Source organism: Wyeomyia smithii, chromosome 3 (genome assembly GCF_029784165.1).
Source record: "Wyeomyia smithii strain HCP4-BCI-WySm-NY-G18 chromosome 3, ASM2978416v1, whole genome shotgun sequence".
Taxonomy (NCBI): Eukaryota; Metazoa; Arthropoda; class Insecta; order Diptera; family Culicidae; genus Wyeomyia; species Wyeomyia smithii.
In genome coordinates this window covers 61,517,534-61,534,732 of record NC_073696.1, presented here as the reverse complement: position 1 = coordinate 61,534,732, position 17,199 = coordinate 61,517,534, and the positions used below count along the sequence as shown (strand labels likewise).

At 37.2% G+C, this 17,199-nt stretch overlaps 1 protein-coding gene across 1 annotated transcript; it reads right to left on the bottom strand.

The window, feature by feature from the left end:
• Positions 1–640: 640 nt before the first annotated feature.
• Positions 641–16,844, bottom strand: LOC129728307 (uncharacterized). Its single transcript, XM_055686740.1, has 13 exons — positions 16,477–16,844; positions 15,674–16,057; positions 15,545–15,614; positions 15,149–15,467; positions 14,849–15,092; positions 14,445–14,793; positions 5,758–5,900; positions 2,445–2,615; positions 2,008–2,391; positions 1,881–1,950; positions 1,509–1,827; positions 1,207–1,450; positions 641–1,152 (listed from the first exon to the last, which is right to left on the bottom strand). The coding sequence occupies exons 1-13, from the start codon at positions 16,634–16,636 to the stop codon at positions 812–814; spliced, it is 3,198 nt and encodes a 1,065-aa protein (XP_055542715.1). The 5' UTR covers positions 16,637–16,844; the 3' UTR covers positions 641–811.
• Between the last annotated feature and the right edge of the window lie 355 nt (positions 16,845–17,199).

Here is a 17,199-nt window from a genome sequence, read left to right as displayed (position 1 = left end):
GGAAGATGGAAAATGGAGAGGTTATGTTTTCTACGTGCAACCACGCGTTGTTGTGCGCATGACTATACCCCTGCCGTCCTGAACCAGGCACGCGTTTTTATGAATGAAAGCTCCCGTTGTTCCAAAGCTCACTTCCAAATAACAGCAGTGGCATCTGGCAGCAAGGCATGAATGTGACAGTTTGCTTGAATATTTACCGAAAACGCCTTTGTTAGCAATGGGATGGTGAAATGTCGAAGAAAAGGACAAAAAAGAGACATGTCATTTGCGTTTTATGGTTATGAAGTCATTTCTGCTTCTTTCTCAATTGTTATTTAGCAAAGTTTTCTGGGAACAGCCTGAACGAATTAAAGGTTGGGTGAAAATTGATCAAAGATTGTTTGGTATTCTTGGAACGTTGTTCGGTATTCTTGGAATGTTCATTATTCTATGGACTTTGAAATATTTCTGTAGAAATGCGAAATTTTCACATCAGCAACTTGATTCACGTAATTCATTCAAAAATAATCAAACCCAGAAATGAAACCGTAATGATGATCAACAAACGTAATCTTTCGAATGAAATGACCAATCATAAATACGTAATTTGCACCAAAACATCAACTGAACGATCGTAAATTTTTTTATTGTTATTTCTGACATTTTCGACATGCTCTATATTTTTTAAATTGCTTTTTCGACAATTTCGATTTTTTTTGTCACTTTCTTAGATGAAAAAGTTTTGATTAATATAGTATATGTGAATAACTGTTAATGCTAATTTTCACGACAGTGAATAAATAATGGTACAACTCTAAGCTATTCGAACAAGTTATTCTCTTGAAATAAGCTTAACCGGTATTCCCTTATCCGGACGCAGTACCAAATCTGTTTTAACTCGCAGCTGTCCTAATGACTCTCCCGGTATTATTTTGTATGCGGAAATCAACTTAATCAGACAGGCCTTCATTTCCAGCATAGCGTAGCGTTGTCCAATGCAGTTTCTTGAGCCAGCACTGAACGGAATATAATCGTACGGTCCCCGATTAGATTCGGCTGCCTCGGTGAACCGTTCCGGATCGAAGCGTTCCGGATCAGGGAAAACTTCCGGATTTCTATGAATCACGTAGATTGGAATTAGTACATCTTGACCGGCTTTAACAGTGGTGCCATCTGTAAAAGTCAAATAGTATCAACCATGTTATCGAACTTTCGTACTTTACTTACTCATTTCCAAATCTTCTACCAGCTGCCTTCCAATCAGTGGAACAGGTGGGAATAATCTCATTGATTCTTTGATCACGGCCTCAAGATAGCGGAAGTCTTGAAGATCTTGATAATTTAGATCTTTAGAGAGTGGCTGCGAACCTAAAATCTTTACAATCTCATCGTAGATGCGATCTTGTATTGACTGATTTAGAGCAAGCTGGTAAATGGCGAACGAAATCCCGCTAGTGGTAGTATCATGACCCTGTTAAAAAAAACATAAAATGTCTTCACAAACATAAGCTGGTTTTCACCTAACGCACCTCAAACATAAAGGTGTCCACTTCCTCTCGAATATCTAAGTTGGACATCGGTTTACCTTCTACTCTAACATTCAGTAGCAAATCTAAGAAAGTCATTTTTCGTTTAGAATACAGATTTTCCTCTTCATTTGTGAAATCCACTGGTTTCAATTTTTCACTCCCTAGTTGCGCCTTTCGTTCCGCAATTATCGAATCGGTAAACTGATGAAGTTGTCTCACGATACCTCGTTGTTCCCATTCATTTGGATGGAACAGTGCATGCAGCAGGGGAAATCCAGACAGGAAACTAACTGTTTGCAGTAAAATTAATACCGACATTCTGAAACATAGTTTAGTAGTAGATGCAGGTATTTTGGATACTCGATTTCTCACCTTTTTACGTTCTGAACGTATTTATTGTGTGGATTTTTTTGAGCATTCACCGCGGTTCCCATTGATGTTTCTGAAAAATATTTTTTGTTATTTTTGATTCACAATACCGTGTGAACACGCTAAATACCACAAATACTATCCAACGCCATTAGAGTAATGTAGTTATAGATGTCGAACTCCGGTCCATCGACTTGTTTCTTAAGGACGTCAACCATTATGTTACTTTCTTTATTAAACACTTCAACGAAATTTTCCAATATTTTGAAATGAAACGTTGGGGTGATGATTTTCCTCCTTTGGAACCACTTTTCTCCGCTAGAAATCAACAAACCATCACCAAGCCACGGTCTGACAAAGTCATAGATAAACGATTTTTTGGTCTTCTTGGACATGATTACTTTCTCCACGTTCTCAGCACTGGTGAGATTGATCATCGTTAAATTCAGCGGACCCCATGTTATGATATCCTTCCCGTAGAGTGTATGGAAACCGATTAAGGTTTCGAAAATACCTTAAAGACCATTGATAAAACTGACTTGTGTTTTGAAAATTCTATATTTTCACCTGCAACATCCTTGTTGGCGAACATGGCCACGTTTCCCCAGATGGGATTCGGCTTAGGACCGGTGAAGTGGGAAGCCATCTGTTTCAGCTCCTTCCTGGTGGTCATAAAGCTGACCACCAAGTAAATCGCAATACCTATTACGATTGCCTCCACCAACATCGCAGCACATTGGGAAAGTCACTTACATTTTTAGCTAAAACACTCGAAATTGGCAACGATTGATCGAAGACTGTTGAAGGTTTTTGCTGTACGCATAGATTTGTTTGGGGGCAAGGATTCATAACGATATCTCACGATAAGATAAGAAAGGTTTAGATAATCAAAGAACAAAGTAGCACTTATTGCAACAGTTCTATCGCTTTACTCTGGTATTCTGCAAGTCATCCAGATGTTGCATTTTTTACAAATAATAACACCAACGATTTTTTGAAAGTAGTTGGGCAATTTTCTGCAAATAGTTTCTTCGAAGCTGCGATATTTTAATCTAGACATATTCTTGAAATCGAATACGAGCAACGAAAAATATCGAATTTCTGCGGAAAACTTAAGAATTTGTGTAAATAGTACCTCTGTTTCTAATACATCTGGAATACCACAAGGCAGTAATATACTTGCTATTAGGTGATGGATGTAAGCTAGTGTGTGTCAATGACCTGAAACTGTATTTGGCTATACTAATGATTGTCGTGATTCACAAAGACTGTTGATTTTTTATAAGTTAGTGCCGCAGGCTTTATAGTCAATACTGCGAAATGCCAGATCATGACGTTCCAACACACTGCGAAGCCTATTCTGTGCGTTAAAATTGTTGGCCATGTAATCGAAAGAGTGGAGCAAGTAAACGACCTCGGAGTTTTGCTCAATGCCAAGCTCAATCATACTCTTAATCGCTCATCTATCATTCCTATGATAACTCGACAACTCGGCTTCATTGGTGAAAAAGATCGTGAATTTAAAGATCCATACTGTTCACTTGTGAGACCATTTTTGGAAAATGCAAGATTTATCCACTTAGCATTGAAAAATCTCCCCTGGCGTGGTCCTGCTAATCTACTTTCGTATCCCGAACCTCTCTGTTCTTGATACGCTTTAACGACATAGAAGAATCCAGGCAGTCCACATTGTTCCCAAAGCTATGAAAATGTAATCGATATTATTTTGTCTAAAAAAATCGATTTTAGAGCCACAATATCTTCTGTAAAGTTATTTCATTAAATATTTTCCATTTTATAGAAGTTGCAATTTTGCGATCAATCTATGGATTTTTATAAGAGTTTTCTATAGATCATCCCTAAAAATCAATTGTTCCAACTTGCTTTTTAGTGATTTTCTACAACTTTTCAATGTTTTACAATATTGTTTGCTATAACGAAACAAACAATTTCTTCGAAAAAAGGTTTATTTGTATCTCACATATTTCTTTTGTTATTGATGATTTTTACTTGAATAATGCGCTGATTTACACTAATTACTTTTTACTCAAAAAATTGATTTTGGAATCGTAGTGTCTTCAGCAAAGTTGTTTCAATAACTATTCTTCATTTTATGAAAGTTAACATTTTATTTATTTATTTATTTATTTATTTATTTATTTATTTATTATTCTATTTCCATCTGACCTTATAGGTCTCCATGAAAGTTAGTGGATGGGGAAAAGCCTATTTGAGGCTGTCCTCATGTAGGCATAAAAACCCCATCATCTTTTGATAAATATACATGAAATTTTACGTTACAATGAGTCAATGACAAAACGACAAACAGTTCATATCTAACATAGAATTAAATGAATAATACATTGGGTCCAACTTAGTCATTACATAAAACATTAATCCTATTATTAAACAATATGGTCAATTATAAAATATTCGACATGTACACTTTCTGAAGAAATTTATGTGACGGTTCGCCGAACTCGAGGATCTCCTCTACTGGAGCGAAAGCTCGAACACATGCAGTGACAGGTTCATTATATCCGAACAAAGTGCGATGTACATTGGGTTGAAGTAAACCAGCAGATCGAAGTGACCGTTGCGGTGCACGAAAGTTCAACAAAGAGAGGATTCTCGGGGAGTCGACTTCGCCATTTAAAACCTTGGCCACGAACACGGCTTGTTGAATTTTCCTGCGTCGCTCAAGCGTATCAAGATTAATAAGGCGACACCTCTCGGAATACGGAGGGAGATTAGCAGGATCACGCCAGGGAAGATTTTTCAAAGCCAACCGGATAAACCTTTTTTGTACTCGTTCGATCCTTAAAGTCCAAGCAAGTTGATAAGGAGACCATCAAACACGCATTTTCCAACAATGGTCTAACAAGTGAGCAGTATAAAGCCTTTAAACAGTACGGATCCTTAAATTCACGTCCTATTTTACTAATAAAACCGAGCTGTCGAGTTGCCTTGGAAATAATAGATGAGCGGTTCAAGTTAAAATTTAGCTTAGCGTCAAGTAAGACACCGAGGTCATTCACGTGATCAACTCTTTTGAGTACGTGTCCATCAATCACATAATCGAACTGAATAGGTTTCGCAGTGCGATGGAATGTCATGACCTGGCATTTTGCAATACTAACTATGAGCCAATTTCTGCGACACCAATTAATAAAAACATCCAGCAGTCTCTGTAATTCACGACAATCATCTACGGACCGCACAGCCAAATACAATTTTAAGTCATCGGCGTAAACCAGCTTGCACCCAGCTCCTAATAGCAATGCCACGTCGTTGAAATAAAGAAGAAAAAGAAGCGGCCCCATATTACTGCCTTGTGGTACTCCAGAAGTGTTAGTAAATTCTGAGGATAAACAGGAACTTAGCTTTACTCGTAGTATTCGACCACATAAGTAGGATCGTAGCCAGTCAATGAATTGTTGCGACACACCAAGTCGAGAGAGCTTCCGTAAAAGTATTCGGTGATCAATCCGATCAAAAGCTGCTTTCAAATCCGTATAGATTACGTCGACCTGTGCCTTCTGCTCCATATGCGATATACAAGTCGAAGTAAAATCCAAAAGGTTCGTGGCGACAGAACGTCCAGGCATAAATCCGTGTTGATCGCAGGAAATGTAGTTTTTCATACACGAGAGGATTCTTGAGCTCACTACAATTTCAAACAATTTGGACGAAGCGGAAATACTGGTAATGCCCCGGTAATTTCTTATGTTTCGTCGATCACCACTTTTAAACACAGGAAACATGTAAGACTGCTTCCAAATCATCGGGAATCTTCCTTGTTCGAATGATCGATTGAATATGCGACATAAAGGTTCAGCTAAAACGGCCGCACAGCGGGTATAAACCACTGCAGGGATACCATCCGGCCCCACAGAAAACGAAGTTTTAAGTCGTTTCGCAGCAGTCACTATCATATCGGCAGTGATTTCGAATGTGCTTAGGTCAACTAGGTCAAGCGGTACATCCGCAGAAGTAATTTCAGCATCCAACTCGGAAGCAGTGCTGTCGGCGAAAACAGAAGCGAAAAATTTAGCGAACAACTCACATGACTCCGGGGAACATGCTGCTTCAGTGCCATCGAGGTGTACATTAGAAGGGATTAGTGAACATTTTCGCTTCGAATTTACAAAATTCCAAAACTGTTTAGGGTTCCGGCGGAGGTCTGTTTGTACCCGCATTACGTAGCTTTTGTATTTTATAAATAATCTACCTAAAAGTGAGAAACGAATTCTATTTTTCTCATTTTTGCATGTTAAAATCTACTTTGCTGAGTGAAGTTTTAGCACATTTTATAAGAAACAACTTTTTCGAAAACACCATTCTTCTATCTGCCAATTTATGTTAACTATTGTTAAGTTTATTTTAGAATTCCCAAAATCATTTTTCCAATTTAACTTTTTGTTGCGACCAAAGTCGCCGAGCAGGCAACACGGTCCTTATCAAAACTGATACAGTAGACGATCGGTGTGATTTGCAACACAGCGATAGCGTGGGTGAACAGTTCTGACAGATCGAAAAGATAGCAGATGAGAGACAATTGAATCGATATCTCTCGAAATCTTTCATAAAAGTAGCTAGAATAATCTTAAACTAAATTTGTCATAACTATCTATCTAATACACTCTATTCTAACACTATTTGGTACACATTTGAGTTAAATTAAATATTTCTAAATTGAAACCTATCTAAACATATAAAAATGCAGCTCTGTCTGTCTGTCTGTCTGATTCATATAGGCTTTGAAACTGCTGAACCGATCGGCGTGAAATTTTGTATACAGGGATTTTGGAGGCCGAAAAAGGTGACTAAGATACTTCGAGACCCCTCCCTCTTCTGGAAGGGAGGGGTCCCATATAAATGAAACACAAAGTTCTGCACATCTCGAAAACCAACCAAACAAATGGAAGCAAATTTGGCAAGTGGATGTTTTTAGGGGTAACAAATATATCTATAATGGTTTGACACCCTTCCCTCTTCTGAAGGTAAGGGTTCCATACAAATGAAACACAAATTTCAGCACATTAAGAGAACTAACAAAGTAAATGGAACCAAATTTTTCAGGTGTATGTTTTTAGGGGCAACAAATATATCCATAATGGTTTGACACTCCTCCCTCTTCTACAAGGGAGGGGTCCCATACAAATGAAACACGAATTTCACACAGCTCGAGAACCGATCCACCAAATGCAACCAAATTTGGCTTGTGAATGTTTTTAGAGGTAACAAATATGCTCATAATGGTTCGGCACCCCTCCCTCTTTGGTAAGAGAGGGGTTCCATACAAATAAAACACAAATTTCTTCTTATCTCGAGAACTAACGATCTAAATGGAACCAAATTTAGCAGGTAAATGTTTTTAGGGGTAACAAATATGTACATAATGGTTCGACACCTCTTCTGTAAGGGAGGGGCCCCATACAAATAAAACTCAAATTCCGCACAGCTAGAGAACCAATTAAGCAAATATAACCAAATTTGGCAAGTGAATGTTTTTAGGTGTAACAAACATGTCCATAATGTTTCGACACCCTTCCTTCTTCTGGCATGTCTCCAAATACCATTTCGAAATCCAAGATGGCGACTTCCGGTTTCAGAAAAACAGCGGCAAATAACCAAATACCACCCAATATGGGTATTTCCAGGATTGTTATGATGCACTGAAGCAACAAATCGACCTTAGACAACATTTTGAATTGTAAGATGGCGACTTCCGGTGTCTGTAAAACTGCCGAAAATGACCAAATACCACCCAATATGAGCGTTTCTTTAACCAGATCGTCGCACGGTGGCCAGAAATTGTCCCCAAATGCTATTTAAAAATCCAAAATGGCGACTTCCGGTTTCCGAAAACAGCGGCAAATGACCAAATACCACTCAATATGCGTATTTCCGGAATTGTTATGATGCACTGAAGCCACAAATCGACCTATCAACCTCAGACAACATTTTGAATTGGAAGATGGCGACTTCCGGTACCTGGAAAACAGCCGAAAATGACCAAATACCACCCAATATGAGTGTTTTTTCAACCAGAATGACGCTCAGAGGCCAAAAACTATCTCCTAATAACATTTTGAAATCCAAGATAGCGACATCCGGTTTCAGAAAAACAGCGGCAAATGACCAAATACCACCCAATATGGGTATTTCCGGAATTGTTATAACGCACTGCAGCCACGAATCGACCTCAGACAACATTTTGAATTGTAAGAAGGCGACTTCCGGTGTCTGGAAAACAGCCGAAAATGACCAAATATCACCCAATATGAGCGTTTCTTTAACCAGAATGACGCATGGAGGCCAGAAATCGTTCCCAAATGCCATTTTATAATCCAGAATGGCGACTTCCTGTTTTCGTAAAACAGCAGCAAATGACCAAACACCACCCAATATGCGTATTTATGGAATTGTTATGATGCACTGAAGCCACAAATCGACCTATCAACCTAAGACAACATTTTGAATTGTAAGATGGCGACTTCCGGTACCTGTAAAACAGCCGAAAATGACCAAATACCACCCAATATGAGTGTTTCTTTAACCAGATTGACACTCAGAGGCCAGAAATTGTTTCCAAATACCATTTTGAAATCCAAGACTTCCGGTTTCTAAATAACAGCGGCGAATTACCAAATACCACCCAATATGGGTATTTCTGGAATTGTTATGATGCACTGAAGCCACAAATCGACCTCAGACAACATGTTTAATTGCAAGATGGCGTCTTCTGGTGTACGGAAAACAGCCTAAAGTGACCAAATACCACCCAATATGAGTATCTCCGGAACCAGAATGATGCAAGGAGCTAAAAATTGACCTCAGACACCATTATGAATTGTAAGATGGCAACTTCCGGTTTCTAAAAAAAACGGCCAAAATAGCCGATTTTCATACAATATGAGTATCTTCGGAACCAGAATGATACACAGGAGCTAGAATCAACCACAGACACCATTTTGAATTCGAAGATGGTGATATCCGGTGTCTGAAAAACAGCCGAAAATGACCAAATAACACCCAATATGGGTGTTTCCAAAACCAGAATGACGCTCAGAGGCCAAAAATTGTCCCCAAAGGCCATTCTAAAATCCAAGATGACGACTTACGGTTTCTGAAAAAAAAACTTGAAGTGACCAAATACCGCCCAATATGAGAATCACCGGATCAAGAATGATGCGAGGAGCTAAAAATTGACCTCAGACACCAGTTTGATATATATATATTTCCGGAATAGAGGTGATGTACAAAAGCCAGAAGTCGAGGATGTTGTCATTCTGATAAAACCGATCATTTCAAACGATATTAACAAATTGCAAGGAATCAATGAATTTGAAATGTTTAAAATTATTAAATTAAACACTAAAATAGGCGGGACGAAGTTTGCCGGGTCAGCTAGTTTAGAACTGAAATCCAAGTTGAATTAATTGGAGAATTTACTATGTAGTTGGTATAATTGCAATCGTGTCGGCGAGAAGGATTATGATCTGCACGAGGAAAAAACGGATCGGAAAACTAAATTTGTAAGAAAAAAATTCTATTACAACTAAAAATTATTATGTGAAATGCAAATATACTTTCAGTTTGATTAGTTGTTAGAGAAACACTGATTTTTCATTGAAGGAGTTAAAAGATTTCGAACAAGTTTTATTGTGATTTTCGATTTTTTTTAAGGTTCTTCAATGTTGTTCACTATAATAAAACGATAGTTGCGATAGTTTTCATACATTGATATACGATTTGTGGTTGACTGGGTTGTATGAATTGACATTTTAACGGCATTTCCCACTCCGCGTACGGTAGCATAACGTCTTCCAATAGCTGAGCGTAAAGGTGTAGGGGATCAACTCCGTATCAGATCAGGAGAAGCACCCCAGACTATGATGTTGCCTTCGTATTTCACCCTTTTTAATCGTGTAGTGTAGCTTAAGCACAGTCAATCGGGTCAAACTTTATCCAACGGAATCAATCAAGGTAACCTTCGTTTCATTTAACCACATCATTTTTCGTGCTGTTTGCTGAGCCTAGCTAATCGAAATGAACTTTATCAAACTTCAACCTGGCTAAAAAATGCTTCTGTGTGAGCATAGGAGCCTTTCTGGAGCATTAACCCTCAAGTCCATGATTCATAATTCGTCTCTGGATTCATCGGGCTCATAGACAAGTTCAGTTTGTCTCTGAGTTTCTTTGCGGGTCAAAATAAACAACTGCTCAAATATTTTGTCGCAACTGTGAGTCATTGCGTCTTGCTATAGGGTAACCCCAGAATTCGCCCACTTTATCCGAATACCCAAAATTCGCCCACCTATTTTTTTATTATTCACATTATAGTGTCAACTCTTAGAACCGTGTATAAACATAAAAAAAGCTGAGATTGAAAATAAATTATTAATTGGCATAATTCAATAGCAAACCCCCTAAACAATTAGTTGATTAGTGGGTGGGCGAATTGTGGGGTCAGGGCGAATTGTGGGGTCCTTACCCTACTGTTTACTCCTGCTGCGTTAATCTTGGTGTGATATGACATATGTCGCATATGCTCTTTTTGAAAGCTCAATTGAATATTTTGATTGGAGTAATCGACACTGTAGGACTACCTTTTATTTAGAATTTTAAGTAGAAATAAAAATCATTGAGAATTCCAGTAGGATATTATAGTCAACAGTATGAAACAATGTACTATATCATCGTAGGACACTAATAATGTATGTCAATTAGTAGATATGGATCTTTAAGTTTATTATTCAAAGCGAAAAAATGTTTAAGTGACATTAACATTCGAGAGCTTCGTAGCCGCAAGGTTACGGAGTCTGCTTTGACAGGCGAGTGGTAATAGGTTCGAATCTCACTAGAACCAAGCCATTCGTTGGCAAACGGACTCTAAGTATGAGTTTATTCTCAGGCTCTTCCAAAACTTTCCTCCAGACTTAATAACCACTGGTCTAAAGCTTGATTGAATGATATCATAGACTATAGCATGTTATACGCCGCCTGAGTGATAGCTTGCAGGAGGATATGATAGGGTCGATAAGGAAGGAAGTAGGTTACTAAGTCTGAAGGAGAAGACAAAAAGCACTATAATACGGCGCAGGTTACTTCTCAACAAGTAGCAGGGTGAAAAAAAACCAAATGTGCGAACAGCAAAAACGTCCGGACAATGCCACACTAAGTCAAAAAATTTTTGGTCGCAGTGGGGTACTAGTAAGGTATTTTTGTGGTCTTGAAATTCCGTATCAAAATTAGAGATTCAACTGAAACTTAGAACATCTAGTGCAACCAATCAAACATCAGTAACTTCTAATCCAATTTGAGAATAAAAGCTGAATTTGAATCCCAAGCAAGATTCGGTACTCAACTTGTATTAGGCCTTTTTCAAACAAAAATCTTCGAAAAGTAATACGGAAAGGACAACAAAGTTCAACAACATTCTTTGAATATATTTCCGGTATCTACTACCTATGTTTCATCCGAAATTTTGTATCGAAAGGTGCGTTGCTTTGGCAACATCCATAAATTACATAACGCAAAAAATCCTATTCTTGGACCCCCACCTTCTCATATGTAACGAAACGTAACGCCAACGCCTACCGCCCCATAAAATTCACGTAACGCTGTAGAAGAATTTACTGAATAAAAATGCTAGTTTTTGGAGAGTCTCCTTAGAGATTTTTCGTTACGTAACGCTGATCTTACATCCCCACCTCCCCTATGTTCAAATCGTATCGCTCCCCCCCTATGAGTGTTACGTAATTTATGGAAGCCGCCTTTCTTCTTTTTTTTAAATGGTTGCAGTATACCAAAACATTAATCTTTGAGATTTTTTGTTGTTGCTGGAAATTAAATTCTAAACGAAATATTTTCTTGGATAATCGCGAATCACACATTTGGTTATAAACTAAGGTCGCTTGTTACGCGGTTTTTTTACGCGGCTGTTTTCTATGCGGATTCCGGAAATCACGCGGTTCTTGTACGCGAGCAAGATCGTGTCAAATGACCGACTGTCGAATATCGACCATTTTTGATTTGAATGAAACTTTGCACACGTATTTGGCTTAGCAAACTGAGCATTTTTCACAGGTGGAGAGATTTTTTACACCCATAAGTTACATTCTAAAAGGGCGTATGCCTTTTGGCATAGGTTTTATTCGAAGCATTGTAGCCCAGAAACCGTTGGTTGTATAGAAAAACTGTCTGAGAATGAGTTGTAGGGAATTAAAAATGCACCATAAAAAGATATACACTGTACAAAAAAAAATTTTTTTGACCAAAAAAAATTAAAAATAAACATTAAATTTCAATTTAAAAAAAAGAGTTGAATTTTTTTCTTATTTTTTTTTGTTAAAGAAACTTGATGTTAATACGCAACTTTTAAAAAAAAGTCCAGGATGGAGAAATGAAAAACATTTTTTTTATGGTAGATTAATTTTTTTATAAAAATTCTAATTTGAACATTTTTCAAAATATTTGTATTCTGATGATTTTAAAAGATGCAGAGAGTCATTTTGAATCAAAAAGCTCTTGGTATTAAGGTATTAAGGCATCGGTTTTCGAGTTATTTTAAATTTAAGCTCGAAAAATTATTAATATTTCGGAAAATACACGTTTTTCTTAATTTGTCCATGGTTCTACAGCAAAAACCATACGTTCATTGGAATGCTTGATCAAAAATATACAATTCATTCTTTGACAACAACGATTGGATAAATAACTCAAGCGCTAAACCTTAGCCTACCTACACGTTCCCCCTTGCCGAATGTTTTATAAAAAATATGTTTGTCGTGCAACACTACCTACTTGTTTACTAATAATAACTGTTTGTAAAGTACGCAACCAATAATTAATAATTACTAATAATTAATAATTAATAATTACTAATAATTAATAATTAATAATTATTATATTATAATAATTACCTATAATATCTGTTTTCGTATATAAATACGATTGCACTACTCCAGATGTGTTAGTAACAGTTTGCATTTTGTTAAGATGAATAAAGTGAAAATGGAATACACCAAGCCCAAATGCTGTAAACTCTTTCCTGCTCATCGGTGCTCATCAAGATTACGCAAATTTGTTGTTTTGTTGTTTACTATTCAGAATCTGGAACACTTAAGAATATCAGCCTCATCATAATATCGGAAGTACTCCATCATGATACTGTTGCGGTTCAGGTGTTCATTGCCAAAGAATTGTATGATTGGTCTAATCAGAAAAGTAATAAAAATTCATCAAAAATGTCATTTAGTTGGGTATCATATGAAGAATATGAACAAGGAGTAACAGAATGGAGCAATATTTTCAAAAAATCTATAATAATAGCTGCCACACAAAAGTATTACTCTTCTGTTCCGATTTCAGAAAATAAGATACAAACGAAGCTGTTCTCAAAAGATGACGAATCATTTACTTATGATGTATATAAAATATAAGGTGAAACTAGTTCTGTAAAGTATCTATGTCATAAAAAATATGTTCCTAAGATAATGAAACTCGAAAATAAAAATTTGATTCTTATATATATTTATATCACTTAGAACATTTAACTCTTTTCTTGAGAACCGTTGGCCCAATCGTTTTGTTGTCAAAAAATGAATTGTATATTTTTGATGAAGCATTCCAATGAACGTATGGTTTTTGCTGGAGAACCATGAACAAATTAAGAAAAACGTGTATTTTCCTAAACAATTATAATTTTTCGAGCTTAAATTAGAAATAACTCGAAAACCGATGCCTTTAGAATGTTAACTATCAAGAGCTTTTTGATTCTAAATGACTCTCTACCTCTTTTAAAATCATCAGAATACAAATATTTTGAAAAATGTTTGAATTAGAATTTTCATAAAAAAATTAATCTACCATAAAAAAAATATTTTTCATTTCTCCATTCTGGACTTTTTTAAAAAGTTGCGTATTAACGTCAAGTTTCTTAAAAAAAAGTAAGAAAAAAATTCAACTCTTTATTTCTTTTAAATTGAAATTTGATGTTTATTTTCCTACAACTCATACTCAGACAGTTTGTCTATACAACCAACGGTTTCTGGGCTACAATGCTTCGAATAAAACCTATGCCAAAAGGCATACGCCCTTTTAGAATGTAACTCATGGGTGTAAAAAATCTCTCCACCTGTGAAAAATGCTCAGTTTGCTAAACCAAATACGTGTGCAAAGTTTCATTCAAATCAAAAATGGTCGATTAAATTTTCGCGTATTTCCAGGCGATTTGAAATGATTTTGCTCACGCGGATTCCGGAATTTTTCGCGGTTTTTTTACGCGGATTCCGGAATTTACGCGGTGTTTATTTTTTTTGCGCGGATTTCGGTTTCTCTTCACTCGGATTGCAGAATTAAAGCAGTTTTTTTTACGCGGATTCCGAAATTTACGCGGTTTTTTATACGCGGATTCCGGAATTTACGCGGTTTTTTTACGCGGCACATACGCGTAAAAAGCGACTTTAGTGTAATGTTAGAATTTGAAAAAAATCTGGTTTGTACTTAAATTTATTTGCCGAATGAATTCCCACCCAACAATTGAAATTACAACAAAACTATTCTAGCGAGCTTCTCGCGATTAGTTTCACCGGCAAGCCCTTATCCGGTCGAAGGACCAGATCGGTTTTTACACGCAGGCGAGGTAAAGATTCTCCGGGCAGTATTTTGTAATTCCAAAGCAGCTTGATAAGGGTAGTTTTCATCTCCAGCATGGCGTACCGCTGACCGATGCAGTTCCGAGATCCCGCACTGAACGGTATATAATCATACGGTCCCCGATTGGATTCCGCCGTTTCGGAAAATCGATCCGGATCAAATTTCTCCGGGTCGGGGTAAATTTCTGGATTACGATGAATCACGTATATTGGGATTAGAAAGTCCTGTCCGGCTTTAACCACTGTTCCATCTGTTGAAAAATTACAACTAAAATCCAAAGAATGTACACCAAAGCAAGCACTTACTCATCTCTAAATCATCCACCAATTTTCTGCCTATAAATGGAACTGGGGGATACAGTCGCATTGCTTCTTTGATTACCGTTTCTAAATAACGAAATTCCTGCAACGTTTGGTAACTGAGTACCGAAGGTTCCGCTTTTTTCCCAAGCACAGCCACAATTTCATCATACGCCCGCTGCTGAATGTGTTGATTCAATGCCAATAAATAGATTGTGAATGAAATTCCACTGGTTGTAGTGTCGTGTCCCTGTTCAAAAGAGAAGATCTTAGCTATGCAACAGCAGAGCACTGCGGTCTACTTACTTCGAACATAAAAGTATCAACTTCCTCTCGCACGTCCAGATCGGACAGTGGCTTTCCATCGACGTTTATGTTCAACAGTAAATCCAAGAAAGTCATCTTCCGCTTCGAGTACATATTTTCCTCATTCATGTCGAAATTAACTTGTTTCATCTTTTCTTGCTCCAGTTGCTTCCTTCGGGATTTAATAATTGAATCGGTAAACTTATGAAGCTGTTTGATGATACCGCGTTGCTCGTAAGCGTTCGGATGGAGTAGCGTGTAGAGCATCGGAAATCCAGCCAGGACGCTGACCACTCGCAGCAAAATTAAAACGGACATTCTGAAGAAAAATGGAAGGGATATATCAGGATATATATATTACAATTCTTAAAGCAGTTTGAGAAAGTCTAAACTAACCTTTTAACATTCTGGACATATTTATTGCAAGGATCCATTTGAGCATTAACAGTTGTACCCATTGAGGTTTCTAAAATAAACCGAGTTCATGTATGATTTTTATCACCTAAAAGCTGTAATTTTTCATACCACAGATACTATCCAAAGCCATGAGAGTAACATAATCATAGATGTCGAACTCCTTCCCGCCGACATGTTTTCTTAGGTTCTCCACCATAATGTCCGTTTCTTTGTTGAACACCGTCACAAACTGTTCGAGAATTTTGAAATGAAACGTCGGCGTAATGATTTTCCTCCGCTGGAACCATTTTTCCCCACTGGATATTAGCAGTCCATCTCCCAGCCAAGGTTCAACAAACGAATACAGTAGCGACTTTTGCGTTTGCTTGGCCATTACAACTTTTTCGACATTTTTCGCACTGCAAACATCGATTACGCTTATATTGCCCAAAGTCCAGAGAATGATATCGGGCCCGTGACGCTTGTGTATGTCGATAATGGTTTCGAAAATACCTAGAAAAAGATAAGGCAGAGGCGGCGATAATCTGCCGGCTCGAGTTTATTGTTGTTATACAATGTTTTATTTTTGTTTATCGTAAACTAGATTTAATCAACTGACGTTTCATTGTGTGACGAATTGAAGATGTAACATCGTCGGTTTTGTGTTTTTATTTCGTTTTTTACACTCAAAGCTACTACGACTTAACCAGGATGTCGTATGCCGAGAAGAAGAACTTAGTGGAGAAAACTAATTATGCTAGAATAGTAAAAATACAAAATTTCACAACAATCGATGTTCGAGGTTGTTTTTAGCCACTTTACTGACTTCGATTACTCTGATTATAGGATTAATGCCATTCATGTGAAGTATTTCAAATCCACATTTTGAATAACGTTCAATAAACAAAGAAAAACTTTTTTCTATCACCTACCCGGTATATCTTTGTCATAAAATTCAAGTACATTGCCAAAAACGGGATTCGGTTTCGGTCCGGGAAAGTATTTCGACATCTCTTTCATTCTCTGCCTCATATACAAAAGACCCCACACAATGTATAACAAGAACCCGCCTAAGATGGCCTCTACGAACATTGTGAAGCACTTTCAGGTTGACTTCTACCAAAACAAAACAACCACTTCGCAATAAACACCACCCACGGCGGTATGCAGTGAACTGTTTTGAATGTTTTGAACCCCCAGCAGTACATATTAATTTTCAATAGCACCGAAGGTGATATCGAATTATCTTGGCTTATCACCTTAGCTAGCTTAAAATACGTGATAGCAGGATGTTTTTACAATGAAAACCAAAGTTCACACTCAAGCTTACACGAGGGGTGAATGTCTGTATTACCACCATCAGTTCTTTGCATAAAGATTTTTTCCTAAAGTTAGATTTGATTCAAAAATAGTATAGCTGTCTTGTTTCTTTTTTTTTGTTTTTTTTTTTTTTTGGTAAATTGTGCCATTTTTGTATATGACTTGATCATCCATAACAGTATGTCTTAGTTTTAACACTCTTTACCTGGTATGAAATATGGTATACAATACTCGTCGATGAGATGAAGCAAAAAAGTCTACCCACGAAAATACACTCAAAGAAATAATTGAATGATTAGGAAGTACAGTGGCCGGCACAAAAATGTAAAAGAAAT